General features: G+C 51.3%; 6 protein-coding genes across 6 annotated transcripts; 4 read left to right on the forward strand and 2 right to left on the reverse strand.

The window, feature by feature from the left end:
- Nucleotides 1-300: 300 nt before the first annotated feature.
- A1O5_02035 (transcription initiation factor TFIIA small subunit) lies at nt 301-714 on the reverse strand (the record flags this gene model as incomplete). Its single annotated transcript, XM_007742651.1, has 2 exons — nt 301-447; nt 499-714. The coding sequence occupies 2 exons, from the start codon at nt 712-714 to the stop codon at nt 301-303; spliced, it is 363 nt and encodes a 120-aa protein (XP_007740841.1).
- A 576-nt stretch (nt 715-1,290) lies between these two features.
- On the forward strand, nt 1,291-1,518 carry A1O5_02036 (uncharacterized protein; the record flags this gene model as incomplete). Its single annotated transcript, XM_007742652.1, has 1 exon — nt 1,291-1,518. One exon carries the CDS (start codon nt 1,291-1,293, stop codon nt 1,516-1,518), a length of 228 nt encoding a protein of 75 aa, XP_007740842.1.
- A 177-nt stretch (nt 1,519-1,695) lies between these two features.
- A1O5_02037 (uncharacterized protein) lies at nt 1,696-2,534 on the reverse strand (the record flags this gene model as incomplete). The annotated part of the gene is made up of 2 exons (XM_007742653.1): nt 1,696-2,113; nt 2,167-2,534. The coding sequence occupies 2 exons, from the start codon at nt 2,532-2,534 to the stop codon at nt 1,696-1,698; spliced, it is 786 nt and encodes a 261-aa protein (XP_007740843.1).
- A 1,247-nt stretch (nt 2,535-3,781) lies between these two features.
- A1O5_02038 (serine/threonine protein kinase) lies at nt 3,782-5,601 on the forward strand (the record flags this gene model as incomplete). Its single annotated transcript, XM_007742654.1, has 2 exons — nt 3,782-4,335; nt 4,386-5,601. The coding sequence occupies 2 exons, from the start codon at nt 3,782-3,784 to the stop codon at nt 5,599-5,601; spliced, it is 1,770 nt and encodes a 589-aa protein (XP_007740844.1).
- Nucleotides 5,602-7,803: 2,202 nt separating this feature from the next.
- Nucleotides 7,804-9,251, forward strand: A1O5_02039 (uncharacterized protein; the record flags this gene model as incomplete). The annotated part of the gene is made up of 3 exons (XM_007742655.1): nt 7,804-7,918; nt 8,005-8,102; nt 8,178-9,251. The coding sequence occupies 3 exons, from the start codon at nt 7,804-7,806 to the stop codon at nt 9,249-9,251; spliced, it is 1,287 nt and encodes a 428-aa protein (XP_007740845.1).
- A 1,076-nt stretch (nt 9,252-10,327) lies between these two features.
- On the forward strand, nt 10,328-23,352 carry A1O5_02040 (dynein heavy chain, cytoplasmic; the record flags this gene model as incomplete). Its single annotated transcript, XM_007742656.1, has 2 exons — nt 10,328-10,610; nt 10,661-23,352. The coding sequence occupies 2 exons, from the start codon at nt 10,328-10,330 to the stop codon at nt 23,350-23,352; spliced, it is 12,975 nt and encodes a 4,324-aa protein (XP_007740846.1).
- Between the last annotated feature and the right edge of the window lie 364 nt (nt 23,353-23,716).

Genomic DNA, 23,716 nt, shown 5'->3' on the forward strand with positions numbered 1-23,716 from the left:
TGAATGAAATTCATCCTAAAAAGTTGGTAACGCAAGATTTTTTTTGATGTAGGCAGACGCATTCTTGCAGCCTTAGTAGAATCTAACCAGCCAGGGGGTATCATTTTTCACTCATGCAGAGCGCCCATAACCCATATCAAGCCGTCAACTCCATGTAATGTTCTCGGTTATGATCTCTTCCATTGGCCAAAGAATATGTTGTAGCAACGTCTGAAGTCGGCATGCGCCATCCATAACCGCGCAGTCCTGCTGACAGAGTACCACCGTTGAAATGACCGATGTCCCCGTTCATCAAAGCACCTATGCCTCGCCCGGTTTCTTTGAATTGCAACTAACAATCTTGACTTTATCGGCATGGAACTCTTGACCGCCTTCACTCTTAAATCTGACGTCCTTCACAAGAAATGTCCACACGTCGTCGCAGAATCGGTAGGTTTCCAGGTGTCCCTACAGCGAATGTCAGTAAGTCCAGGTGGGTTATCAGTTTTCGATGCCGACCTTGAATGTCAATCTCGATTTGACTTTCTCTGCGAGTGTCTCGGCGATTGCGCGATCGAAGTTGCTGAGGATCTTCATGGCCAGTTGGGGTTCGATTCGGCCATCATTGATGAGATCGTCAATTGTATCGATAAGCGCCTCGCCGATACTGCATGTCTGTGTCAACATCTTCTCCAGCTTGTTTCTCAAGGTGCCCCATTCTACGATAGACGCCATAACAGTTCAACAGGCGCCAGAGGATACAGGGAAACCTACCTGCTTCCCCGGTACAACTCGTAATACTGTTGCGTCGCCATCGCCGCTGCTTGTGCTCTTCCTTCGTTCGCTCACAATTCGAGTCTTTCCCTGACAAGAGCTGGCGGCCGGGGGATCCTCTAGCGATGAGACGGGATGGAGGTGAGGTAAAGGCGAAAGTTGCAGGCAACGGAGGCAGACAAAGGGAAGTTATGTGAGGTGACCAGGGTCGTCGACCGTTGGATGTCCAGCCGCAGCGCCTCATTGGCTGGAACAGAACATCCGAGCTTGGCATCTATGTTGCACGTCATTGGTTGACAGCTCTTCATATACTTGGAGTTATCTTGGTTGTCACCCCACGGGGCGAGGATAACCTCAACTCGAATGCGCACCATTTCATGGCCATCTCAGGCCGGAAGAGCCTCCTCCTTAGTTCGAGTATATGCAGGAATGAAGCAACGAGCTCTACCTCTCTCCGCGGCCTTTTACCGTGGCCGACCATTCGTCCTGAATCATGTGCTGAGCCAGAATCGGCTCACTTCTTCAGCCAATACTAAGATGGAATCTGGGGACAAAGCAGCCAATACAGCAGGCTCATCTAAAAAGAAAGAAACATTGGAAAAACTCAAGAAATCACACAAGAGCATGGCAGAAGCAGATGAGGAAATGCGGCAGGCTATGGAGAATCTTGCAGGAGATGGGGGAGAAGCTGGACTTGAGCTTGAAGACGGCAAGCCCGTTGCCATGAAGAGGGGTGTTCGAGAGAACATGTTCAGATACATCTAAGCGTCCCGGCTCAATTCAGAAGCGACCATATCTGAGTGTGCATACCGCAATCTGTTAAGACAATGTTGATGATGAAGCTTAGGGAGCCGCTCATGTCGGGCTCGGGTATCGTGCATAGTAAACAACGCCCCGATCTGCCAGTGCCAACTCAAATCACCAAAGAAGCAAAGCGCCATCTTAGCCATACAAATTGTTGATATCGTCAACAAGAGCGTCCACGGAGCTGCCACCGGGACAATCATACCACTCCCCACCGTCACGGATGCATCGCACCTTTCCCGCGAGCCTGACTGTACAACTCCTTGTGACATTGTTCTCTTGACTTCTCTCGATGCTGGCTCGAAGCAAATCGATTCCTTCTCCTTCCTCGCTGATACACGAATTGAGCTGCTGGAAATCAAGACCGTGTTCCATGGCACAGCTCTGGACAAGGTCTCGCTTTGGAATGTCGGGGTAGTCGGTGATCATGCAGTTTGCGAATCCGAGCCAGAGTTTGACTTCGGGATAGACTTTCGCAGCGCAGAGGAGGATGATGTTGCCCAGGCATTCGCCCGGTCCATGCTTACACGAAACCGCATCGGAATTGGGATCGACGCTGTAGTTGTGTGAGCGGCGGTTTGATTTGCGACCAGGTGCAGGATAGCATACCTTCCAATGAATGACATTGCGAAATCCACCTTTTCATTGGCTTGGATCATCGTTGGTACAATCAGCTCGCGCAGGCAATCCCTTGCGTCGGGACACTTGGACATGACGTGTATTTCCAGCGGGACTTTGCTCTCTGCGGCCTCATCCTCCACGATGGGTGCGGGTGTTCGCCATAGGTGCGGGTGGTAGTGGTGGTGACAGACGAAGGCAGTACGAAACAGGGAACATATCACCAGTATCGTCAGGATAGCTGGGATGACTCGCCTCACGAGGTAATGTCGTCGAGGGCCATGCTGTTTGAGTACAACGCGAGCCGTCGACTCGTATGCCGGGAGCTTTTCGTCGGAATGCGGCGGTTGGAGAGCCATTATGGATGGGTACAGGACTAGTGTAAGAGTGAGTTGGATGGCGCTCGGTGGATTCGCGGGTTCCGGTCTTTTTTGAGATGAGGGGAGGAGGCGCCTTGGCACATATGCGAGCCTGTAAGCAAGTACCAGTGCATAGCGGGAGCAACGGGGAGTGCAGGGCGGTGGCAGGCACCGGTTGACGCCCCGGAGTACTCCGTCATTATTATACCTAAATTTGGGACGTATCGAGCTATGCCTCTAATGCGAGATCTTTGGGGTCAGTGTCGCTTGACACTCCTCTCGAGATGTTATGACAAACGCGCTTGACAGATAGATAGCAATCCGATAGTCCACTTCTCAGAGCTCAGTACCTAGCTCGTACCCGGGGCACGTCCATCCAAGGTGCAAGCACCGAATCCTCCAGTCTGGAAAGCAGCTGCCGTGATCGCAGGCCAAATTATGCAAAAAAGGTGGCCAGATCAAGCCGAGGAGACCTCTCGAACCTTTGCTTACGCATACAGAATGACTTCATCTCCTAGGGTCGCCAGGGTACCATAGCAAGCTCCGAAAAGTGGCGGTAGCCCTACCTTCCCCCCTACCCAAGTTAGTACTGTACCTACAGTTAGGTAGCCATGTGGCAGCCGGTCTGGAGTACCCAGTACCCGGTAGGAATATCAGACGTACCTGGTAGCCTCCACTGCTCCCAGTAAAATGGCCAGTCTAGCCTCACTAGCCCTCCCTTTTCTCCCCCATTCCTACCCCTCCCAAGCCTCATTCATTAGCCACCATCGCGTTTGTGCACAGAACAACTGCTGCTGTTGGTCTCGCTCGGCTGGGGCCTGCCTGTGCGCCTAAAGATGCCCTGAACCCTTTTTCACACACTTGCTGATTCGCACTCGAAAACGGCCTGAGGCTGACTTTTCCCTTTTTCCCTTCTTCAATCCCAGCGTCACATTCCGACTCCCCAGGGTCACATCTGATCCACGAGATATAGCGATCGAATCCTGTTCTTCACGGGCACGGTCGCTTTATCCTGTGCCTGTTTCATCTATGAACCCTCGTTGACCCGCTACCGAAACCTGATCCTCGAACTGACACTGGCAAGCCAAAATATATCAATTCCCCTGACATCTGCTGCGAGGCCACCCTTGAACCGCCCTTTTACTCCGATGCTGACCGATTTGCCTCGCACGTGAACGTACGGAAGTATCGACTTGTGCCAGCATTCAGCCACTTGAGTTTGCGACATCTCAAAACCGTCTACTGCCATGTCGGAACAGGCCTCGCATCGGTCGGCCAGCAATGGAAGCCCGCCGCCTGATGATCTCGAGCATGATCTTGATGCTTTTGTTCAGCCACTGCTTATCGACGACAACCTGGTGCACAACCTGGCCTACAAGTTCTCCAAGGTCTATGGAGAGCTAGCCTTACGGTCCGAAGAGCAATTTCTGCCTACCCCGGTAACCAAACTGCCCACAGGACATGAGACGGGCCAATTTCTGGCCATCGACGTTGGAGGCACTAATCTACGGGTGGCATTTATCGAACTGTTGGGCGACACGGAGGAGCTGCTGCCTACAGCCAATGGTGTGGAACGGTCACGTGAGACGATTCGCAACGCTCAACGTCCTCGCGTGCGGCGGACCTTGGAGAAGGCCTGGCCCATTGGAGAGCATTTGAAGATGGATAAGACAGAGGATCTCTTCGCCTGGATTGGCGACTGTATAGCTGAGGTCGTGGGGGACCGGTTGACTTCGGACATGGGCAAAGTCCCCGTTCCAGACGAGCTCCCGATGGGCATCACTTTCAGCTTTCCCATGATGTAGGTCCGACGATGCATCCAAAGGTTCAGGTGCTGACACGCGAATCAAGGCAAACGGAGCTATCGTCCGCGACCTTGATGCCCATGGGAAAAGGTTTCACCATCAGTTCTGATCTTGATCTTGGATCTACTCTGTTGCAAGGCTACGCCCGCCACACTCGCCGCCAGTCTCCCACAGGCTCGTCCCCGAAGGCCAAGCGGAGAAAGCTCGGCCCGCTCCCTCGGCTGAAGATCACGGCCATCTCCAACGACACGATTGCGACTCTCGCTTCACTGGCATACACTGTCAAGTCCCTGCCGAATTCTCGGGTCGTCGCCGGTATAATCGTCGGAACGGGATGCAACGCCACGATCCCCATGAAGTTCTCCAGCTTGGGCGAGACCAAAGTCGAACCGATCAGAATGAACAAACCTCATGCTACAGAGACGGTTGTGAACACAGAAATCACAATCGCTGGTGCTTGCGCGCCTTTACAAAGCATTACAACTGAATGGGATCGTCAATTGGATCAGGCATGTGCGCGACCCGGCTTCCAGCCTTTGGAATACATGACCGGAGGCCGATACATTGGGGAGCTGATTCGCATCATTTTCTTTGATTACATGACGCGTGCCCACAAGCCACCGGTGCCCGCAGCCTCTCTTCCCGCGACGATTGTACACAGCTATAGTTTTAGCACCACGTTTGTGAGTGCAGTGGTTGCACGGGCTCGGTCAGATTCAGAACTGGCTGGCGAATTGAAGCGCCGCATCCCTCCTCCGGAATCTTCGAACTGGGGGTGGTCACCGCATTCGGCCGGCGCGCTGCGCAAAATTGCGCAGATGGTTCAGATTCGATCCGCCGGGCTTATTGCCGCCGCTACAGTCGGGCTTCTGGCTACTGTGGGCGAAATCGCATTGTCAGAGCCTGGCAGTCCTGCGTCGCTTTCTGACGGGATGGTATTGACCGACAGCAAGCCAGCGTCACCCAAATCAAGTGTCCCTTCTCTGCCACAGCGTGACGCCAGAGATGGTCTTTCACCGGCTCCCGGTGCAACAGCCTGGAAGTCCGGACCAGAAGAATTGGTCATTGCTTACACTGGTGGAATTATCCAGCACTATCCCAACTTCAAAGAACAGTGCCAACGGTTTATCGACCGGTTAGTGATGAGAGCAGGTCCTCAGGACGGCGGCAAGAGTGTTTTCTTAAGAGAAGCTCGGGATGGCGGCATCATTGGAGCCGGCGTCCTTGCAGGCATGGAGACTCAAGAGCGGGGCTTATCCTGATGATTCGACGCGTTGATATGCGAATCTTTCTCGTCTCTTCTGGCTGCCATTGCAACTTTGGCAGGGGGGCAGAATGTAGGAAATTGCTTAACTTTCGACTGAACGGAAGAGAACGATTGATCGACAGGAGACATGCGTCGAGGATTCGTTGGAAAAACTCTGGGGGTTTGATAGGGGGGGATGTGAAGTGAAGCACGCATGATGCAGGACGAAGCCCCTGCGTCTGGGGAGCTGTGACAGGACCTGCTGGGCCGTTTAAGAGGGTTAGGGATCGTGATCGGTAACCAAAAGGGGGTTCCTCAATTTGTCACGGAACTGCGGAGTACTTGCACCAACACTCCTCGCGGAGTCCAGCGGTGATGGCGCATCCTCGCGCACATTCGCCCACAAGCGAAAGGAATATTGGCCTGACGGATTGGGTGGCCACTTGGCCAGGACCGCTAAGCTGGCGCCGAGGCGAAGCTCAACCTCATTGCGCTTTTAGCCGGAGGATCCAAGGACCAGCCCAGGATCAGCATCAGCAGGGGTCCCCGCAACAGACCAACGGCACCAACTGCATGATTTATTGTACTTGTTAAGAAGTAGCCACATCTGTGGCGACTCGGTGGTGCTGAATGCTCGACAAACCCTTGAGCCTTTTCTTTCTCTGTCAGAAAGGGTTGCATACATATGTATATACACACGTCCAAGTTATCCTGACATAGACTGCTAATGGGGATGGGGCGGCTGGCCGGATAATCGTCGCATTGGTGATCAGACTCTATGTCATCAGATGAATCATGATCGCACGAGTTCCCAACGGGATGGATGCCCCCAGTGGCGACGATTTGAAAGACACTTCGGAGACCTCCTGCTGTTCACAACAGCCACGAGACACGGCGAGATGGTTGCGGCAAGCTTGGCCCATGCATTATCTGCATTTCTTGCCCTGCATGGGCCACATCAGTGTTGCCGAAGGAAGATTGCTGCAGGTCTCAGGGCCCAGAAAAATCGAGGCATGCAGAAGAGCGCAACGGTTGCTCCAGGCGAGCAGGGAAATATTCCGTTGGCAGAGCTCCAAACAATAGAGCGTGGTTGTGCGACCGGAGTCGATGCTGTACCAGCTGGGAAACGAATATTAAAGCCAGCGATGCGCTTAAAATAATAGGCGACTCGATTAAATCGCAATTTGTGACCACAGGCGGTGTACGAAGTAACCGTTGTTAACTTGTTGGGATATGTACTTGTTATTGATCTGGACACAGGGGCGGAGACGAGCACCGTTGGTCGGGTGTTGATCGACCCTCGAGACACGCGAGCTGTCCAGCATCGAGCAAATGATCGAGCAAGTTTCTTGGGTCTGGGGGAGGCTCCTGCTCCTGCCTAATACCGTAGGCAGGCTCCGTAGCCAGTAAGTAGGATCTCTCCTGAGCCCCTCAAGCCCTCGTAAGGTCTCGCTTTAACCCGAGAAGGAACGGATTGACCGAAGAATGGCGTAAGGAGAACGGCGAGACGGCTCGTCCACCACTGACACCCACTGGCCGCTCGCCTCGACCAGCCCAGTGAGCCCACATCCCCGCCGGCCAACACATTTGGTTGCGAAATTCCGTGCCCCCAAATTCCCCCAGGAGTCCAGGATCAGGTCTGGGTCTGAGAAGCCGCGATGGCGTTTTGTCTGGGTCTTGTGCGTGTGTGTCCACTCAGTCACTGTCGTCGGTGTGGTTCAGTGTGGTGTGGAGAGGGTCATCTTTTCACTTCTGTCACCTTTTGGCCTCGACTACGAGGTACAAGGCCAGTAACGAGCCCTCCGATCCCTCCACCTCCCACTCACCCGCATTTTTCGCTCAGGCTCCATGAGCATTACATCGCTTCCTCCTCCTGTCCAAAACCTCCTACACCTTACACCCAAATCTCCTCCTCGACTCCAGCTCTGTCAACTCTTTGATATCGCTCGTTGCCCAACTAGCGAACTCTACCTTCTCACCCGTCCGTCGAAAGCCTCCTTCTCTTCACTCGCTTGAAGTCGCCAGTCGACTCGTTTCCCATCCTTCGGTGTCTAGAACCTGTCTGTCCTCTTCAGAATTCGACCCTCAGCGGCCTTCCCTATCCTTTGCTCTGCTATGCGCAGGGTGTCGCTGATCATTCAGTCTTAATGGGCGCGATCGAATTTTCGCCCTTCTGCTCGTTGCGCACGGGTTGCGGTGCTCTGGAAAGAGGACAAATATGAGCCCTATTCCTACAATTGAACATGTCCTGCACACCTGGATTCGGCGCGATGAGCCCGATAATCCAGAACAGAGACCGAGTGACCCCAATGGACTTGTCCTTGAGGCGTGGGGTGGGTAGTGACCTATATCCGGGTTGTCGTACAATCCCGTCCAGAAGATCAAATGGCTGACAAACAACACTTTTCCCAAACAACAGCTCAAGGGTACATGGTTGGATCACTTATCATCATGTCCTGCATCACGTTGGCAAATATGCGGAAAGGCGTTCTGCTGCACAAGCTGATTTTGCTCGAGGTATGTTAGGCCTTGCTCTTCTTCGACGCCGTTTGTTCTCGTTAAAGAGACTGACCAGAAACTTGGGATTGACAGCTCGTCCTTGGGTATTGGCAAGGCTTCTTCATCCTGTTCAATCCGCCTGTCTACGCCTGGTGGCTTTCCGTAGCCGCCATTCCGCTCAACATTTCCTGGTGGTTGCACAATGTGATCGCCTGGATGAAGTTGAGACCTTTTCTCAACAAGACGGTCAGTCGACTATTCATCGGCACTGTTATTTTAGTTATCCCGTACTGGATTGTTGAGATATACGCCAACTTCACCTATTTTCACAACGTCAACAAGGTCTTCCTGAAGACGAGGCCATGGGAAGCGCTATGTCGGGATCCATGGTGGATCTTGGCGGCCTGCCTCTTGATATACAACATCAAGACCAAGTACGACTTGACTCTAACGCAAATCGTCCGCATCTCTCCTCGATTTGCTGTCATGCTGGGTGCCATGGTACTCAGCATATGCTTTATTGTTCTTGACGTCCTTTCAGTTACCTCGGCTCTGAAGTCTGTGCTACCCGTGGGCATCAACCCGTTCTGGAAACTTTCCTTTGTCTTCAAGTGTTTGACCGACTCAGTTGTCTTGGACGATTTCAAAACAGCGCTGGACCGATTGAGGGCATTTAAAATGAGCCGGCTCGGCAGCTTCGCCATGGACGCGGCAGACAACCGAAACAAGAAGCACAGGGATGACGTTAACAGCACCAACAATTGGGCCACTCCGTCTGTTGCACCCAATGGTGACAAGCCTCAACCAGTCGGTCCTCTACCAATCTTGCCCAGCCCTGACAGTGACTACATCAAGCCCGGCTGGGAAGAGCTGAAACACGCCCGCTCAGCTCATGTGGAAAATGGAAACGCTGCAGATCTCGCACGAAATGGCTCGAGAGATGGCGATCCAGACGAGAATCCTTTTGATGCGATAGATTATGCCGACCCTCAACGAGAGTCGAGTGACACGCAGATGCTCAAACCCCAAGGCAGTTGGCTGCATAGGCGCTCCTCTGAAGAAACTTCCGACGTCGACATCGAATATGCCATGGCGGTCCGGTCGATGACCAATGATTCGATGGACAAACAACGCGATAGGAGAAAATCAATCGGCGTCGCCAGGTGATCCTTGGAAGTCTGCCCTGAAAGGAAGGGCACCTCTACCAACACATTTCCAACATTTGCCGCGCAGAGCCTCAAGAGCACGATGCGGTCGCCACAACAGCGCCTGGACGGAGATTCACCCACTGACCGTTCCAGCCTGGAAAGTCCCAGTACTTGACCGATTGTGGTCAGGCTCTCAGAACAACCATTGTCGTAGGTTCCGCCCAACTGACTTCGCCGGAAAGACGGCTACGGCCATGGTCCCGGCAGCTGGAATCCGTGGCCAGGTGCATTAACCCCTCATCCGAGTGGCAGTGCAATTATTTGAACTTGGGAAATGCCGAATAAAGGAGATTCGGCAAACAGAGCTCAAGAGAAAACCTTTGTGAGGACTTGAAGAATTATCCACAGCGCTCAGAATGAGCGTGGAGCACTCCATACGACTCCAGCAATGAGGGATGAAGGATTGGATTTGGGAGCGTTTTCTAAACTGGCATTGCATTTGATACCCCAGGATATTGCAGAGATGTGCATATATAGCGAACGGATGCGGACTGGAAATAGGAATAGCATCAGAGCTACATACAGTATGTGCTTGGTTGACATCGTGTGTACGTGGTTGGTACTCGGCACGTACCTGTGTTTTACAGTAGCTCGAGCAGGTGTTCGAGCGGCCCCTGGACACATCACGCATCAGGGGATCGGGCCTGATTATTAGCTTCCTTCACCTACCCGCAAATTGACTGGCTGGCGGGTACCAAAGGAACCCAACGCCGCCTGGACAGTTTCCTTGGCACTCAGGACCAGGACCAGCTTGGACCAGGCAGGACCCTCTCGAGCCTCCGACTGCCTCCAACCATGCACGGCCACTTCCAAAAGAAAACGCGTCTGCGGGCCCTGCGCGATTCCCAGTTGATACTCGTACAATTCGACGCCTGCAATCATCAATTTCTTTCTTGTTCTCCCTCCAAACCTCCTCCCTCGCCACAGACATCTGTTCTTGTCAGCATTGCACCGGCGTTGGAGGGCATTTGACATGCTGGCAAATGTCTCAGCCGTCGATTTTGTTCCCCCGTCAGACTGATAGACCCATCCCCTATGGACGTCCTTTCGACTAGCACTCCCAACGGGGATCCCGGTCCTACTGCGATATTGGAGCCCGTGGACCCCCTCGACGTCCTTGAACATATCGTGAATCTGATTGAGACCACCCTTGGTGCCGCAAGAAGAGAGCTCGAAGCGGTCGGCAGCCTTCTGTCGAAAGCCAGTCGTCCCGAATCCCTCAACAAATGTGCTCGATTCGCAGCCGATCCTCAACTTACCCTCTATGCGCAGAAGGACGTGCGGGAAGAGTTGGTCAATGGTCACGATGACACTCCCAGTCAGTTACAAAATTCCATGTCCAGATGAAGAGTCTAATCCAATTGGCAGAAATCGAACATCTTTATAGCCTTTCATCCGAATTGTCCCCTGCACAAACGACCGTTGCCACGATTGCCTTCCTGAAACTTTCTGGACCTCTTGATGGACGAAGGTCGATTGCCAGCCAGATCCAAGTCTTCAATCTCCCGGGCTCGTACAACATCGGTAGTGAAGCAAACACCGGCGGAGACGTTATCTCACCATACGAAGTAGTCTACTCGCTTTTACACAACGTCCTCAGCCCGTACTTTGAGGCGTACACCCGACAACATGGCTCAACCAACCGAAATTGGTATGATCCGCAGGCGAAAGGCGGTATTCCAGGCGCGAAGAGAAGGATTGCGGAATTGGAAATGAGCCTGCTGCATCTGCAACAAAATACTGATATTCCGATGATCCACTTGCCCATGCACGAGGTGGTAATGGGAGCCTTGCAAAATGCCGAAGCCCAAGGATTGTCGCCATCTGTGCAGTTGATTCCGGCACACGTCCTTGAGAATACCACCGTTCTCAACAGCATTCAGAATCATGTTATTGGGTGGATCAAGTCAATACAGAATATCACCAAACTTACCAAAGACGTCAAGGATGCAACGCCTACTCAGACCTCTGCCGCCCAAGAGATCAATTTCTGGCTTTCTCTGGAGGCTTCATTGAACAAGCTTGTGGAAGAAATAAGCCTCGATCATGTCCGCTTGACGTTGGAAATCCTGAAGAAGGCCAAGCGGCAACAGGCTGTCGTCAGTTTTGAAACCGACACTGGCTGGAGAGACGCTCTCGAAGTCGTGCGGAACTACAACACTCTCATGCGGGACTTCCCCTTGGATGAGTTGTCTTCCGCAACGTCGCTGCAAAAATTGGCAGAAGCTCTGGTCCTGATCTTCAACCACCTGAACAAGAAATGGAGGGTCTGCAACTACCCTATTCGCCGAGCACTCAAGCTGGTGGAAGGTATTTCGGAGGACATGAATACCCAGATTCTTCGTCTGCTTCAAGGGCGCTCGATCATGTCGCTGAGCTGGGACGAGTTTACTGACCTGATGAACTCGGTCAACCTGGTGTGGGAGACTTGGGACGATCAAATGAAAAGCTTCACGGCTGTTGCTCGGGAGATAACAAGACGCAAAAACACCGATTTTGTGCCCGTGAAGATAATTCCTAGACATGCCCAGACTCAGGAGCGACTGCGGTACGTCTACCGCTTTCGAAATGACCACGAACAACTGCGGCGGACGATCATCAACGTTCTTGGACCCAAGGCTCGCGCAACCGACCCGACCCGACCAGCAGATGATGGCGGAGCCGCAATCATCGAGGAACTAGGAGACGTTGATGCTGTTGAGGAAGTGGCCGGTGCTTATGACATTGTCCGCCATGTGGATGTGCTAGACGTGTCGCCAAAAGGAACAGAAATTTGGGTCCAGGCCGAGATGCAGTATACCGAACGGACATCTCGAGTGGAGGACTCAATTATCACAAGACTAAGAGACCGCTTGGGGAAAGCAAAGACAGCAAATGAGATGTTCCGAGTTTTTGAGAAATTCAACGCTTTGCTGGTTAGACCGAAAGTTCGAGGTGCCATTGCGGCATATCAGACTCAGCTCTTGGACAATGTCAAGAACGCCATTGCCTCTCTCCACGAAAGATTCAAGCAGCAATACGGTGGCTCCGAGGCGCAGATGATGGCTCAACTTCGCGACATTCCTCCTGTGGCAGGTGCAATCCTGTGGGTCCGTCAAATCGAAGCACAATTGAACAACTATATGTCCAAAGTCCAAGCTGTTCTCGGAGAAGACTGGATGCTTCATACCGACGGAGAGAAACTGGAAGCTGAAAGCAACCTATTCCGAAAGAAGCTCACGACCAGAGACATTTATGAAGCATGGCTTCGCGATGTCCAGGCCAGAGATATCTCCGTTACCGGCAGACTATTCTCTATTTCGCGGAGTCGTACGGCCAATGGTGCCATGGAGCTCATTGTGAACTTTGACAATCATGCTATATCACTCTTCAAAGAGGTCAGAAATCTTAGCTGGCTGAACTACCAAATCCCACACCGGATAGCAACAACCGCGAAACAAGCTCAGCGCGTGTATCCGTACGCTTTGAGTCTTATGGAGAGCGTTGCAGGGTACTTCTCCGCTGTTCGAGCTATTCAAGAAATGCCGAACACAGCACCTCTGATGGCAGGCTATGAGAAGGAGGTGCAAATCCTCTTTGCCACTGGTATCAAGTTAAGATGGGATTCTTTTATCCATTCATACGAACTGCACATCAAGGGAAAAGCCACTACCAATGACTCGGCGCATGTGCAGTATGTTCGTGACTTGGCTACAGCGGTCACAACTCTGCAAAGCAAGACTGCGACTGTTCGAAGCCTTGACCAGAGCATCCAAGTTGCTCTTTCCGAGATGAAGAGCTGTCCCTATACACCCAAGAATTTCCAGGCTCAAATGGACATTATTCAGAACGCTGTGGACAAGATGAATCTGGAAAACTACTCAAATCTCTCTAATTGGGTGTCTCAATTAAACTTGCAATTGCGCCAAATCTTTGAGGAACGACTACGAGCGGCGTTAAAGTACTGGATCACGTCCTTTACCTCCACGGATGAACAATATCCTGCTTCAGAGGAAGCCATGCACCATGTTCAGTTTCCCCTTACACAGATCGAGATAATGATGAACAATCAAACAGTTTTCGTCGACCCGCCTCTGAACTTTGTCAAGGCCTCTTGGGTGCTTCAGCTGGAAGACTGGCTGGAAGTCTTGTGCCACTTGCCACAAGTCAGAGCCTCTCGATACTCTGTGACTGCGGATATTGGTTCACCACAAGCAACACCTGAATTCATAGATCTACCATTACAGAATGTTGAGGTCCTGCAGGCGGCCTACAGCGCCATCGATACCAGGATCGAAAATATGGCCGTTTACCTGGAGGAATGGTACACCTACCAGAATTTGTGGGATCTCCGTAGTGATCAATTGCACGAAACCCTTGGTGACGATCTTGCCCAATGGCACCAGCTACTACAAGAAGTCCGCCACGCACGTTCAACCTTTGATACCTCTGAGGGACGCAAGAGCTTTGGCTGTGTCGTCTTTGACTATGAGCAGGTCCAATCAAAGATTACACAGAAGTATGATCAATGGCAATATGAGATCACCAGCAAGTTCGGTGGCATCCTCGGCAATCGTATGGCGGAAGTGTACACTGACATGAAACGATCGCGCCTCGAACTCGAAAATCACTCCCTCGAGGCGTCATCCACGGCGCAAGCGGTAGCATTCATCACCATTGTCCAGCAATGCAGACGAAATGCGATGGTATGGGGACCTGAAGTCGAGATCTTCAGGCAAGGCCAGACTACCCTTTCAAGACAACGATACAATTTTGCTAGTGACTGGCTCTCTGCGAACCAGGTGAGCGACGAATGGGATGCTTTTGAAGAGATCTTGAATCGCAAAAGCAAGGTTGTTGAAGATCAGACGGATGCGCTTCGGGCCAATATTATTGCAGAGGATCGCGTTATCGGTAGCCGGATTGCTGATGTGGTTGCTCAATGGACGGAGGAGAAGCCTGTTTCTGGGACAATTCCACCTGCGGAAGCCGCCGAGCTCTTGCGTGTTTACCAAGCCCGCATGGAGAAGTTGCAAGCAGAAGCTGAAACTGTCTCGCGCGCAAAAGAAGCCCTTGCATTACCGTCCACTCAGGATGATTCCCTGGCTGCTGCGTTGGAGGAAGTGAGCGATTTCAAGTCTGTTTGGTCCGCTCTGTCAACGATATGGCAGAGCATCAACGAACTCCGCGACATGTTATGGACTAGTTTGCAACCACGGAAGCTTCGTCAATCTTTGGACGGCTTGGTGAAGATGACGAAAGAGATGCCCAGTCGAATGCGGCAGTATGCTGCTTTCGAGCATGTCCAGACCGTTCTCCGACAGTTGATCAAGGCGAATCCACTTCTCAACGACCTCAAGTCCGATGCCATTCGAGAAAGGCACTGGCTAAAAATCTACAAGGCATTGAAGCCCAACAAGAGATATTCTGAGGTGTCGATGACTCTGGGAGATGTCTGGGATCTTCAGTTGATAACCAGCGAGGCAACTATCCGGGACATTATTGTCCAAGCGAGAGGAGAACTGGCGCTCGAAGAGTTTGTCAGACAAGTGCGAGAAACCTGGCAAAGCTATCCGCTTGATCTGGTGAACTATCAAAACAAGTGCCGACTCATTCGTGGCTGGGATGAGCTTTTCTCCAAATGCAGTGAGAACCTGAATTCCCTCCAAGCTATGCGCCACTCCCCGTACTACAAAGAATTTGAGGAAGAAGCTTCATCGTGGGAGGACAAGCTAAATCGAGTCCATGTTCTGTTCGACATCTGGATTGACGTGCAGAGACAATGGGTCTACCTAGAAGGAGTCTTTACTGGCAACAACGACATCAAGCACCTTCTGCCCACTGAATCCAGCAGATTCTCGAACATCAACACTGAATTTTCTGCAGTCATGAAGAAAGTCTATAAGTCCCCGTTTGTTATGGATGTCCTCGCCATTCCTGGCGTGCAGAAATCTCTAGAGCGCCTGGCAGAACTCCTGAGCAAAATTCAGAAGGCCTTGGGCGAGTATCTTGAACGAGAGCGTGTCTCGTTCCCTCGATTTTACTTCGTTGGCGATGAAGATTTGCTCGAGATTATTGGCAACAGCAACGACAGCACCCGCGTTGCGAAGCACTTCAAAAAGATGTTTGCCGGGATATCCGGCGCAGAAGTCACCGATGACAACACAATCGCAGCTATTACTTCAAAAGAAGGCGAGGTCGTCAGGCTGAAGAAAGAGGTTTCTCTGATCAAGCTCCCCAAAATCAACGATTGGCTTACGGCGCTCGACACCAGTGTCAAGCAGACCTTGGCTGAGTTGCTTGCGGAAGCTGCCACTGCCTTTAAACCCTTGTTTACTGCCCCTGAGCTCGATGCCCATGAGTTTCAAGAGTACATGACGCGGTTTCCCGCGCAGATAATGATCCTAGCGGCGCAAGTCGTATGGACCGACCTCGTGCAAGGAGCACTTGAAGGCGGGGGCCAAGGGTTACCGAAACTTCACGAGCATGAAGTGCGACTACTCGACGTCCTAGCCGAAAGCGTATTGCAAGACCTCCCAGCCTTGACTCGAAAGAAATGCGAACACTTTATCACTGAGGCTGTCCATCAACGAGACGTTGTTGCGAAACTCATGAAAGCCGAAGCAAATTCACCTGGACATTATTTCTGGCTTCTGCAGATGCGCTACGTTTACGACCCCAATGCAGACCTGATGAATCGCTTGCGCATTCATATGGCAAATGCAGACTTGGATTATGGCTACGAATATCTTGGTGTGCCAGACCGCCTTGTTCGGACACCCCTGACTGATCGATGCTTTCTAACTTTGACACAAGCCCTTTGCCAAAGACTTGGAGGTTCTCCATATGGTCCTGCAGGAACTGGGAAGACCGAGTCAGTTAAGGCCCTGGGACTCCAATTGGGGCGCTTCACCTTGGTTTTTTGCTGCGACGACACCTTCGACTTCCAGGCGATGGGCCGCATATTCCTTGGGCTGTGTCAGGTTGGTGCTTGGGGATGTTTTGACGAATTCAATCGTCTTGAAGAGAGGATACTCTCAGCCGTGTCACAACAAATTCAAAACATCCAAATTGGCCTCAAGAACACCACCAACGAGCAAAAGGCGCAAATCGACCTCGTGGGGCGCCGTTTCAGAGTCAACCCAAATTCCGGCCTATTCATCACCATGAATCCTGGTTATGCTGGACGTTCTAACCTGCCAGACAATTTGAAGAAGCTCTTTAGGAGTGTTGCAATGTCGAAACCAGACAAGGAGCTGATCGCTGAAGTCATGCTTTTCTCACAAGGTTTCAAGCAAGCAAAACATATTTCCCACCAAGTCGTCCCATTCTTCGACCATTGTGCACAGCGGCTCTCGAAGCAACCTCATTACGATTTCGGTCTGAGAGCACTGAAAAGCGTCCTCATTAGCTCTGGTGGGCTCAAGAGAGTTCGAACGCAAACGCCAGAAATTCCGGGAGACCAAAGCATCATTGAGCCGCAGATCATTGTGCAGAGCATTCGAGAGACAGTGTCACCAAAACTGATCAAACAAGACGTCGAAACTCTTATTGAGGTCCAGGCAGAAGACTTCCCAGGCGTGGAATATGTCCCCGCAAACATGACCAGGCTCATGGAGGCAATCAAGCAGGTGATGCAAGAACAGCATCTCACGGAAAGCGAGGCTTGGATGACGAAGATTCTCCAACTGTATCAGATTCAAAACATCCACCACGGAGTCATGATGGTCGGACAGTCCGCCTCTGGTAAATCTGCCATATGGAGAGTCCTACTTCAAGCCCTACAGAGGGTGGAGGGAATTGAAGGCGTATATCATGTGATTGATCCGAAGGTTATGTCGAAAGAAGCACTCTATGGAAGCCTCGACAGCACGACCCGAGAGTGGACTGATGGCTTGTTCACCGCCATCCTGCGAAAGGTCGTTGACAATCTCCGTGGCGAAGACAGTAAGCGGCATTGGATCGTTTTTGACGGAGATGTCGATCCTGAATGGGTAGAAAACTTGAACAGCGTTCTCGACGACAACAAACTACTCACCCTGCCGAACGGGGAAAGATTGAACCTACCGCCAAATGTTCGAATCATGTTCGAAGTCGAGAGTCTGAAATATGCCACCCTTGCCACGGTCAGTCGTTGTGGTATGGTGTGGTTCTCAGATGACACCGTCAGCCCGTCCCTGATGATAGACCACCACCTTCAGAAGCTCGCGGACCGCACATTTGAGGACCTGGATGATGAGATCAAAGCAGCCGGTCTCACTACGAAAGCTCAAGACACACAGCGCCACGTAGTCGAGACCTTGAAAACGTCGATGCAACGGGATGATCTTCTCCTCAAAGCACTATCATCTGCAGCAACTCACAAACATATCATGGAGTTCACTATGGCCAGGGCGCTAGGCAGTCTGTTTAGTCTCCTAGCTAAAGGGTGTCGCACAATCTTGGAGTACAACATGAATCATCCTGAATTTCCTCTAGAGCCGGAGCAAACTGAGGCCTTCATTTCGAAGAAGCTTTTATTGGCAATCGTTTGGAGCTTCGTTGGTGATGCATCCCTGGGCATTCGCAAGGAGTTCGGTGATTTCCTGTCTACAATGACGAATGTCGACCTACCGACTCTCGACAGCTCTACTTCACTCATTGATTACGATGTGACTTTGCCCCATACCCAATGGGTACCGTGGCAGACTCAAGTTCCCACGGTCGACTTGAACACTCATTCGATCACTCAAACTGATGTTATTATACCTACGATCGACACCGTCCGCCACGAGGACGTTCTGTATTCGTGGTTGTCGGAACACAAACCCCTGATGCTGTGCGGTCCTCCGGGTTCTGGAAAAACAATGACTCTCTTCAGCGCCCTTCGGAAACTTCCCGATATGGAGGTTGTGGGCCTCAACTTTTCCAGTGCCACTCAGCCAGAGCTCGTCATCAAGACTTTTGAGCAATACTGTGAGTATAAAAAGACCCTCAATGGAATGGTCCTCTCCCCTACGCAGCTTGGTCGATGGTTGGTAATTTTCTGCGACGAGATCAATCTTCCTGCTCCCGACAAGTACGGTACTCAACGCGCCATCAGTTTCCTGCGGCAGCTGGTGGAACAAAATGGCTTTTGGCGCACTGCTGACAGGGTGTGGGTAACTTTGGAGCGTATTCAATTCGTTGGCGCTTGTAATCCACCGGAAGACGTAGGACGTCATCCCATGGGCGACCGATTCTTGAGACACGCGCCTGTGGTCATGGTTGACTATCCCGGCGAGGTCTCTTTAACCCAGATTTACGGCACCTTCAACAATGCGGTCCTCAAGGTAGTGCCTTCCTTACGAGGATTCGCGGAAGCCCTGACGCGCGCAATGGTCGAGTTCTACCTGAAGTCCCAAACGAGGTTTACGCCAGATATTCAGCCTCATTATGTTTACTCGCCTAGAGAACTGACTCGCTGGGTACGTGGCATCTACGAGGCCATAGCCCCTCTCGAACACCTCTCATTGGAAGGGCTGATTCGTATTTGGGCGCACGAAGCATTGCGACTTTTCCAAGATCGACTTGTCGAACAAGAAGAGCGAGCCTGGACATCTGATATGGTTCGACAAACAGCGCTAGAACACTTCCCCACCGCCGACATCGATCAAGCATTACAGGGACCGATCCTGTTCTCTAACTGGCTTTCGAAGAATTATGTCTCCATTGAGCAAGAACAATTACGCGAGTTTGTCAAGGCACGTCTGAAGACATTCTGCGAGGAAGAAGTTGATGTTCCTCTTGTGTTGTTCAATGATGTCCTCGAACATGCTCTTCGCATTGACCGAGTCTTCCGCCAACCTCAAGGCCATCTCATTCTTATCGGTACCAGCGGTAGCGGCAAGACCACGTTGTCTAGGTTCGTCGCCTGGATGAATGGCTTGACCATATTCCAGATAAAGGTCCATGGGCGATACTCGGCGGAAGACTTCGACGATGATTTGAGAGGGGTTCTCCGAGCGTGCGGCTGCCGAGGCCAGAAGATTTGCTTCATCATGGACGAATCCAATGTTCTAGACTCTGGTTTCCTCGAGCGGATGAACACTTTGCTAGCAAACGGAGAAGTTCCCGGTCTTTTCGAGGGTGACGAATACTCTGCTCTTATGACTGCTTGCAAGGAAGGTGCTCAACGACAAGGTCTGCTCCTGGACTCGCAAGAAGAACTTTACAAGTGGTTCACCCAGCAAATTGTCCGCAACTTGCATGTCGTATTCACAATGAATCCTCCGCAGGACGGCCTCTCGTCGAAGGCAGCTACCAGCCCGGCCTTGTTCAACAGATGTGTCCTCAACTGGATGGGTGATTGGTCGGATCAGGCTCTCTTCCAAGTCGGCTACGAACTCACACAATCTATCGATCTAGACAAGCCAAATTTCTCCGCTCCTGACAGTATCCCTGTCGCATATCGTGATCTAACACTTCCTGCCTCACACCGCGACACGATTATCAATGCAATGGTGCATATACACTACTCTGTCCAGAAAACCAACGAGCGTTTGGAGCGTCAACAGGGCATTGTGACTTATCTTACGCCTCGCCACTACCTTGATTTCGTTACGCAATTCCGCAAACTCTTCAGGGAGAAGCGCGAGGATCTCGAGGAACAACAACGCCATCTCAATGTTGGTCTAGACAAACTTCGAGATACTGTCGACAAAGTACGCGACTTGAGAGCAAGCCTGGCACAGAAGAAGCATCAGCTGGAGCTAAAAGATGCCGAGGCAAATGAAAAGCTTCAACGGATGGTCGCCGATCAGCGAACCGCAGAGTCTCAGAAGACCACCTCCATTGAGATACAAACAGAATTGGAGAAGCAAGAGAAAGAGATTGCTAGCCGGAAAGAAATCGTGCTGGATGACCTGGCCAAGGCGGAACCGGCAGTCATCGAAGCACAGCGAAGCGTCAGCAACATCAAGAGACAACATCTCACTGAGGTTAGGTCCATGGCTAATCCGCCACCTGGTGTTAAGCTTGCTTTGGAATCGGTATGCACTTTACTTGGTCACAAGGTCGATAACTGGAGAGCCATTCAAGCTGTTGTTCGGCGGGACGATTTCATTGCAAATATCGTCAACTACGACAATGAGAAAGATATGACACCCAACCTACGGCAGAAAATGCGCCACGATTACCTGTCCAACGATGATTTCACATTTGAGAAGGTCAATCGTGCAAGCAAAGCATGTGGTCCTCTGGTGCAGTGGGTGGAGGCTCAAGTGAATTACTCTGAGATTCTTGACAGAGTCGGACCCTTGCGCGCTGAAGTGGAGCAATTGGAAGACAAGGCTCTCCAGACCAAAGCTGAAGCCAAAGCTATTGAAAACAGAATCGCCAAACTCGAGGAGAGTATTGCAACCTACAAGACGGAATATGCTGCCCTCATCAGTGAAACGCAAGCCATCAAGGGTGAAATGGCACGAGTTCAGACGAAGGTAGATCGCAGTCTTCGTCTGCTCGACAGTCTATCTTCCGAGCGTGTTAGATGGGAGGCAGCTAGTAAGTCCTTTGAGACGCAGATCCAGACCTTGGTTGGAGATGTGGTCATCGCATCAGCATTCCTCGCATATGGAGGTCTCTATGATCAACAATTTAGAAAGACAATGGTTGATGATTGGATGCATCACATGTCACAGTCCGGCATTTCCTGTAAAAGTGATGGCTCAGTTCTTGGATATTTGTCATCCGCCGACGAACGCCTCCAATGGCAGCGTCACTCCCTTCCAGCCGATGACTTATGCATGGAGAATGCCATCATGCTCAAGCGCTTCAACCGATACCCATTGATCATCGACCCGCCTGGCAGGGTGACTGAGTTTTTGAAACAAGAACACCAAGGACGGAAGCTAACAGTCACAAGCTTCCTAGACGACGCCTTCACTAAACAGCTCGAGAGTGCCTTGCGCTTTGGCAATCCGATCTTGATCCAAGACGCCGAATACCTAGATCCCATCTTGACGCATGTCTTGAACAAGGAATACCAGAAGACTGGTGGGCGAGTGCTCATCCAGCTTGGCAAGCAAGAGATCGACTTTTCAGAACACTTCCAATTATATCTATCTACTCGGGATCCTTCGGCAGCATTTGCCCCAGACGTTTGCAGCAGGACTACCTTCATCAACTTCACTGTTACCCGCAGCAGTTTGCAAACACAGTCCTTGAACGAAGTCCTGAAAGCCGAGCGACCGGATGTCGACAAGCGAAGAACAAACTTGGTCAAAATGCAAGGGGAATTTGACACAAACCTCAGGCAATTGGAAAAGAGGCTTTTGCAAGCTCTCAATGAATCCCGGGGTAATATTCTTGATGATGACAATGTCATCCAAACTCTGGAAACTCTCAAAAAGGAAGCTGCGGTCATCACAAAGAAGGTTGCTGAAACCGAAGGAGTCATGGCGGAAGTTGAGCGGATCACACAAGGTTACAGCCACATTGCCAACGCCTGCAGTGCCATTTTTGCTTTGCTTGAGCAGTTGCATCACCTCAACCACGGGTATCGATTCTCGCTGCCATATTTCATCGATATATTCAACTCGGTGCTCCATGATAACCCACATCTTATGAACAAGACAAACCATGAAGAACGTGGCGAGATCATTCTAAAAGACATATTCGTTGAGACTTATCGGCGAACGTCCTTGTCTCTATTGCAAAAAGATCGCATTACACTGGCAATGCTTCTGGTCCGTGCCTCTCCATATAACTTTGATCGGTCCGCCATGGAACTTATACTGGAAGACCGACCACATTCCCGAGGCACCGTGCCTACTGACACTCGTGTCGAGGACGTGGTGGCAGCTGTGAAGCGAATCCCTATTTTCAACAGCGACAGACTTGACTCCACGAGCAAGAGTTGGATACAGTTTCTCTCCGCGGAGCGTGCAGAGCACTTCGTTCCGACGCTCTGGAACGACACTGACAATACGATCGATCAAAACCTCTACAAGTTACTCCTTATCAAGCTGGCCCGACCGGACAGGTTTTTGCCTGCAGCTCAAGCACTCGTCGCAGGCGTCTTTGGACCAGAAATCTTTCAGGGCACTGATGATCTGGCAGCAATTGTCAATCAAGTCAACTCCTCGATCCCCATTGCGCTCTGCTCCAATCCCGGTTTTGATGCAAGCTACAAGGTCGATGCCCTTGTGGAGAAGCAGAATGCGAACTGCGCCAATGTTGCTATGGGATCTGATGAAAGTGTTGCCAGTGCGGATAAAGCCATCACCAGCGCGGCCGCGAACGGTACGTGGGTTTTGATCAAGAATGTTCACCTGGCTCCTCAATGGGTGCAGAGCCTGGAGAAGCGTCTGTCGGCCCTCAAACCGCACAATGACTTCAGATTGTTCCTCTCCATGGAGTCAAGTCCCAAGATACCCGTCAACCTGCTTCAAGCCTCCAGGACTCTTGTCTACGAACAACCGGCTGGCATGAGAGCAAATATGAAGGATACCTTAACTGTAGTGTCGGACCGAGGGACCCGAACTCCTGTCGAGAAGGGCAGGCTCTACCTCCTCCTGTGTTTCCTTCACGCTGTGCTCCAAGAACGACTTCGATATGCCCCCACTCTAGGCTGGAAGGGGCTTTGGGAGTTCAATGACAGCGACTACGAGTGTTGCGCGTTCATTATTGACGTCTGGATTGATGCGATTGCACAAGGGAGATCGAACATCGCACCCGTCAAATTACCTTGGGATTTACTTCGGACCTTGATTACCGAAATGTACGGTGGCAAGATTGATGATGAGGGTGATTTTTCATTGCTGAGTCAAATCGTGAGCAAGGTATTTGACCCTGCAGCATATGAAAATGACCATGAATTGGTGTCAGCTCCAGATGAAGGGCAGGCACTCAAGGTTCCTTCTGGAACAACTATTCGTGACTTCATGGGTTGGGTGGACCAATTGCCTGAGAGGGAGCCACCAGCATATCTAGGACTACCTGCAAATGCAGAGAAGTTGCTGTTGATGGGACAAGGAAGAGAAACGATTGGCAACCTTGCCAGGATAACGGATTTACTAGAGGAAGGAGAGCAGACATTGTCGGAGGAGTATGGCAGCTCCTGAACTGGTATCATGGAAATTGCCGGGCAATGGCTTGGATTTCCATGGAACAGAGGATTGTTTCAATCATGACTTTAGAGTGTCAGTGTCCAGATGGACAATTTTTGCCTTCGAAACGAAATGGGTGTTCAATTCGTTGTCGCAACAGTTATTGAGCGCATGGCGAATGGTGTTTCAGAGTGATTACATTCCGGGTATACCCTGTGTCGTTACACTGCGACTATGGTCTTTATCATAGATAGATCCCAAGAACATAATTTCAGATAAATCTTCTCTCAATTGTGCTATATATGTAGCATCTCGCTGGATGATAGTTGCGCCAAAGACAGACTGACAAGGCTGAATGTCACGTGGATGGCTCCGGGAA

This window comes from Cladophialophora psammophila (assembly GCF_000585535.1).
Source record: "Cladophialophora psammophila CBS 110553 chromosome Unknown aczJe-supercont1.2, whole genome shotgun sequence".
Lineage (NCBI taxonomy): Eukaryota > Fungi > Ascomycota > Eurotiomycetes > Chaetothyriales > Herpotrichiellaceae > Cladophialophora > Cladophialophora psammophila.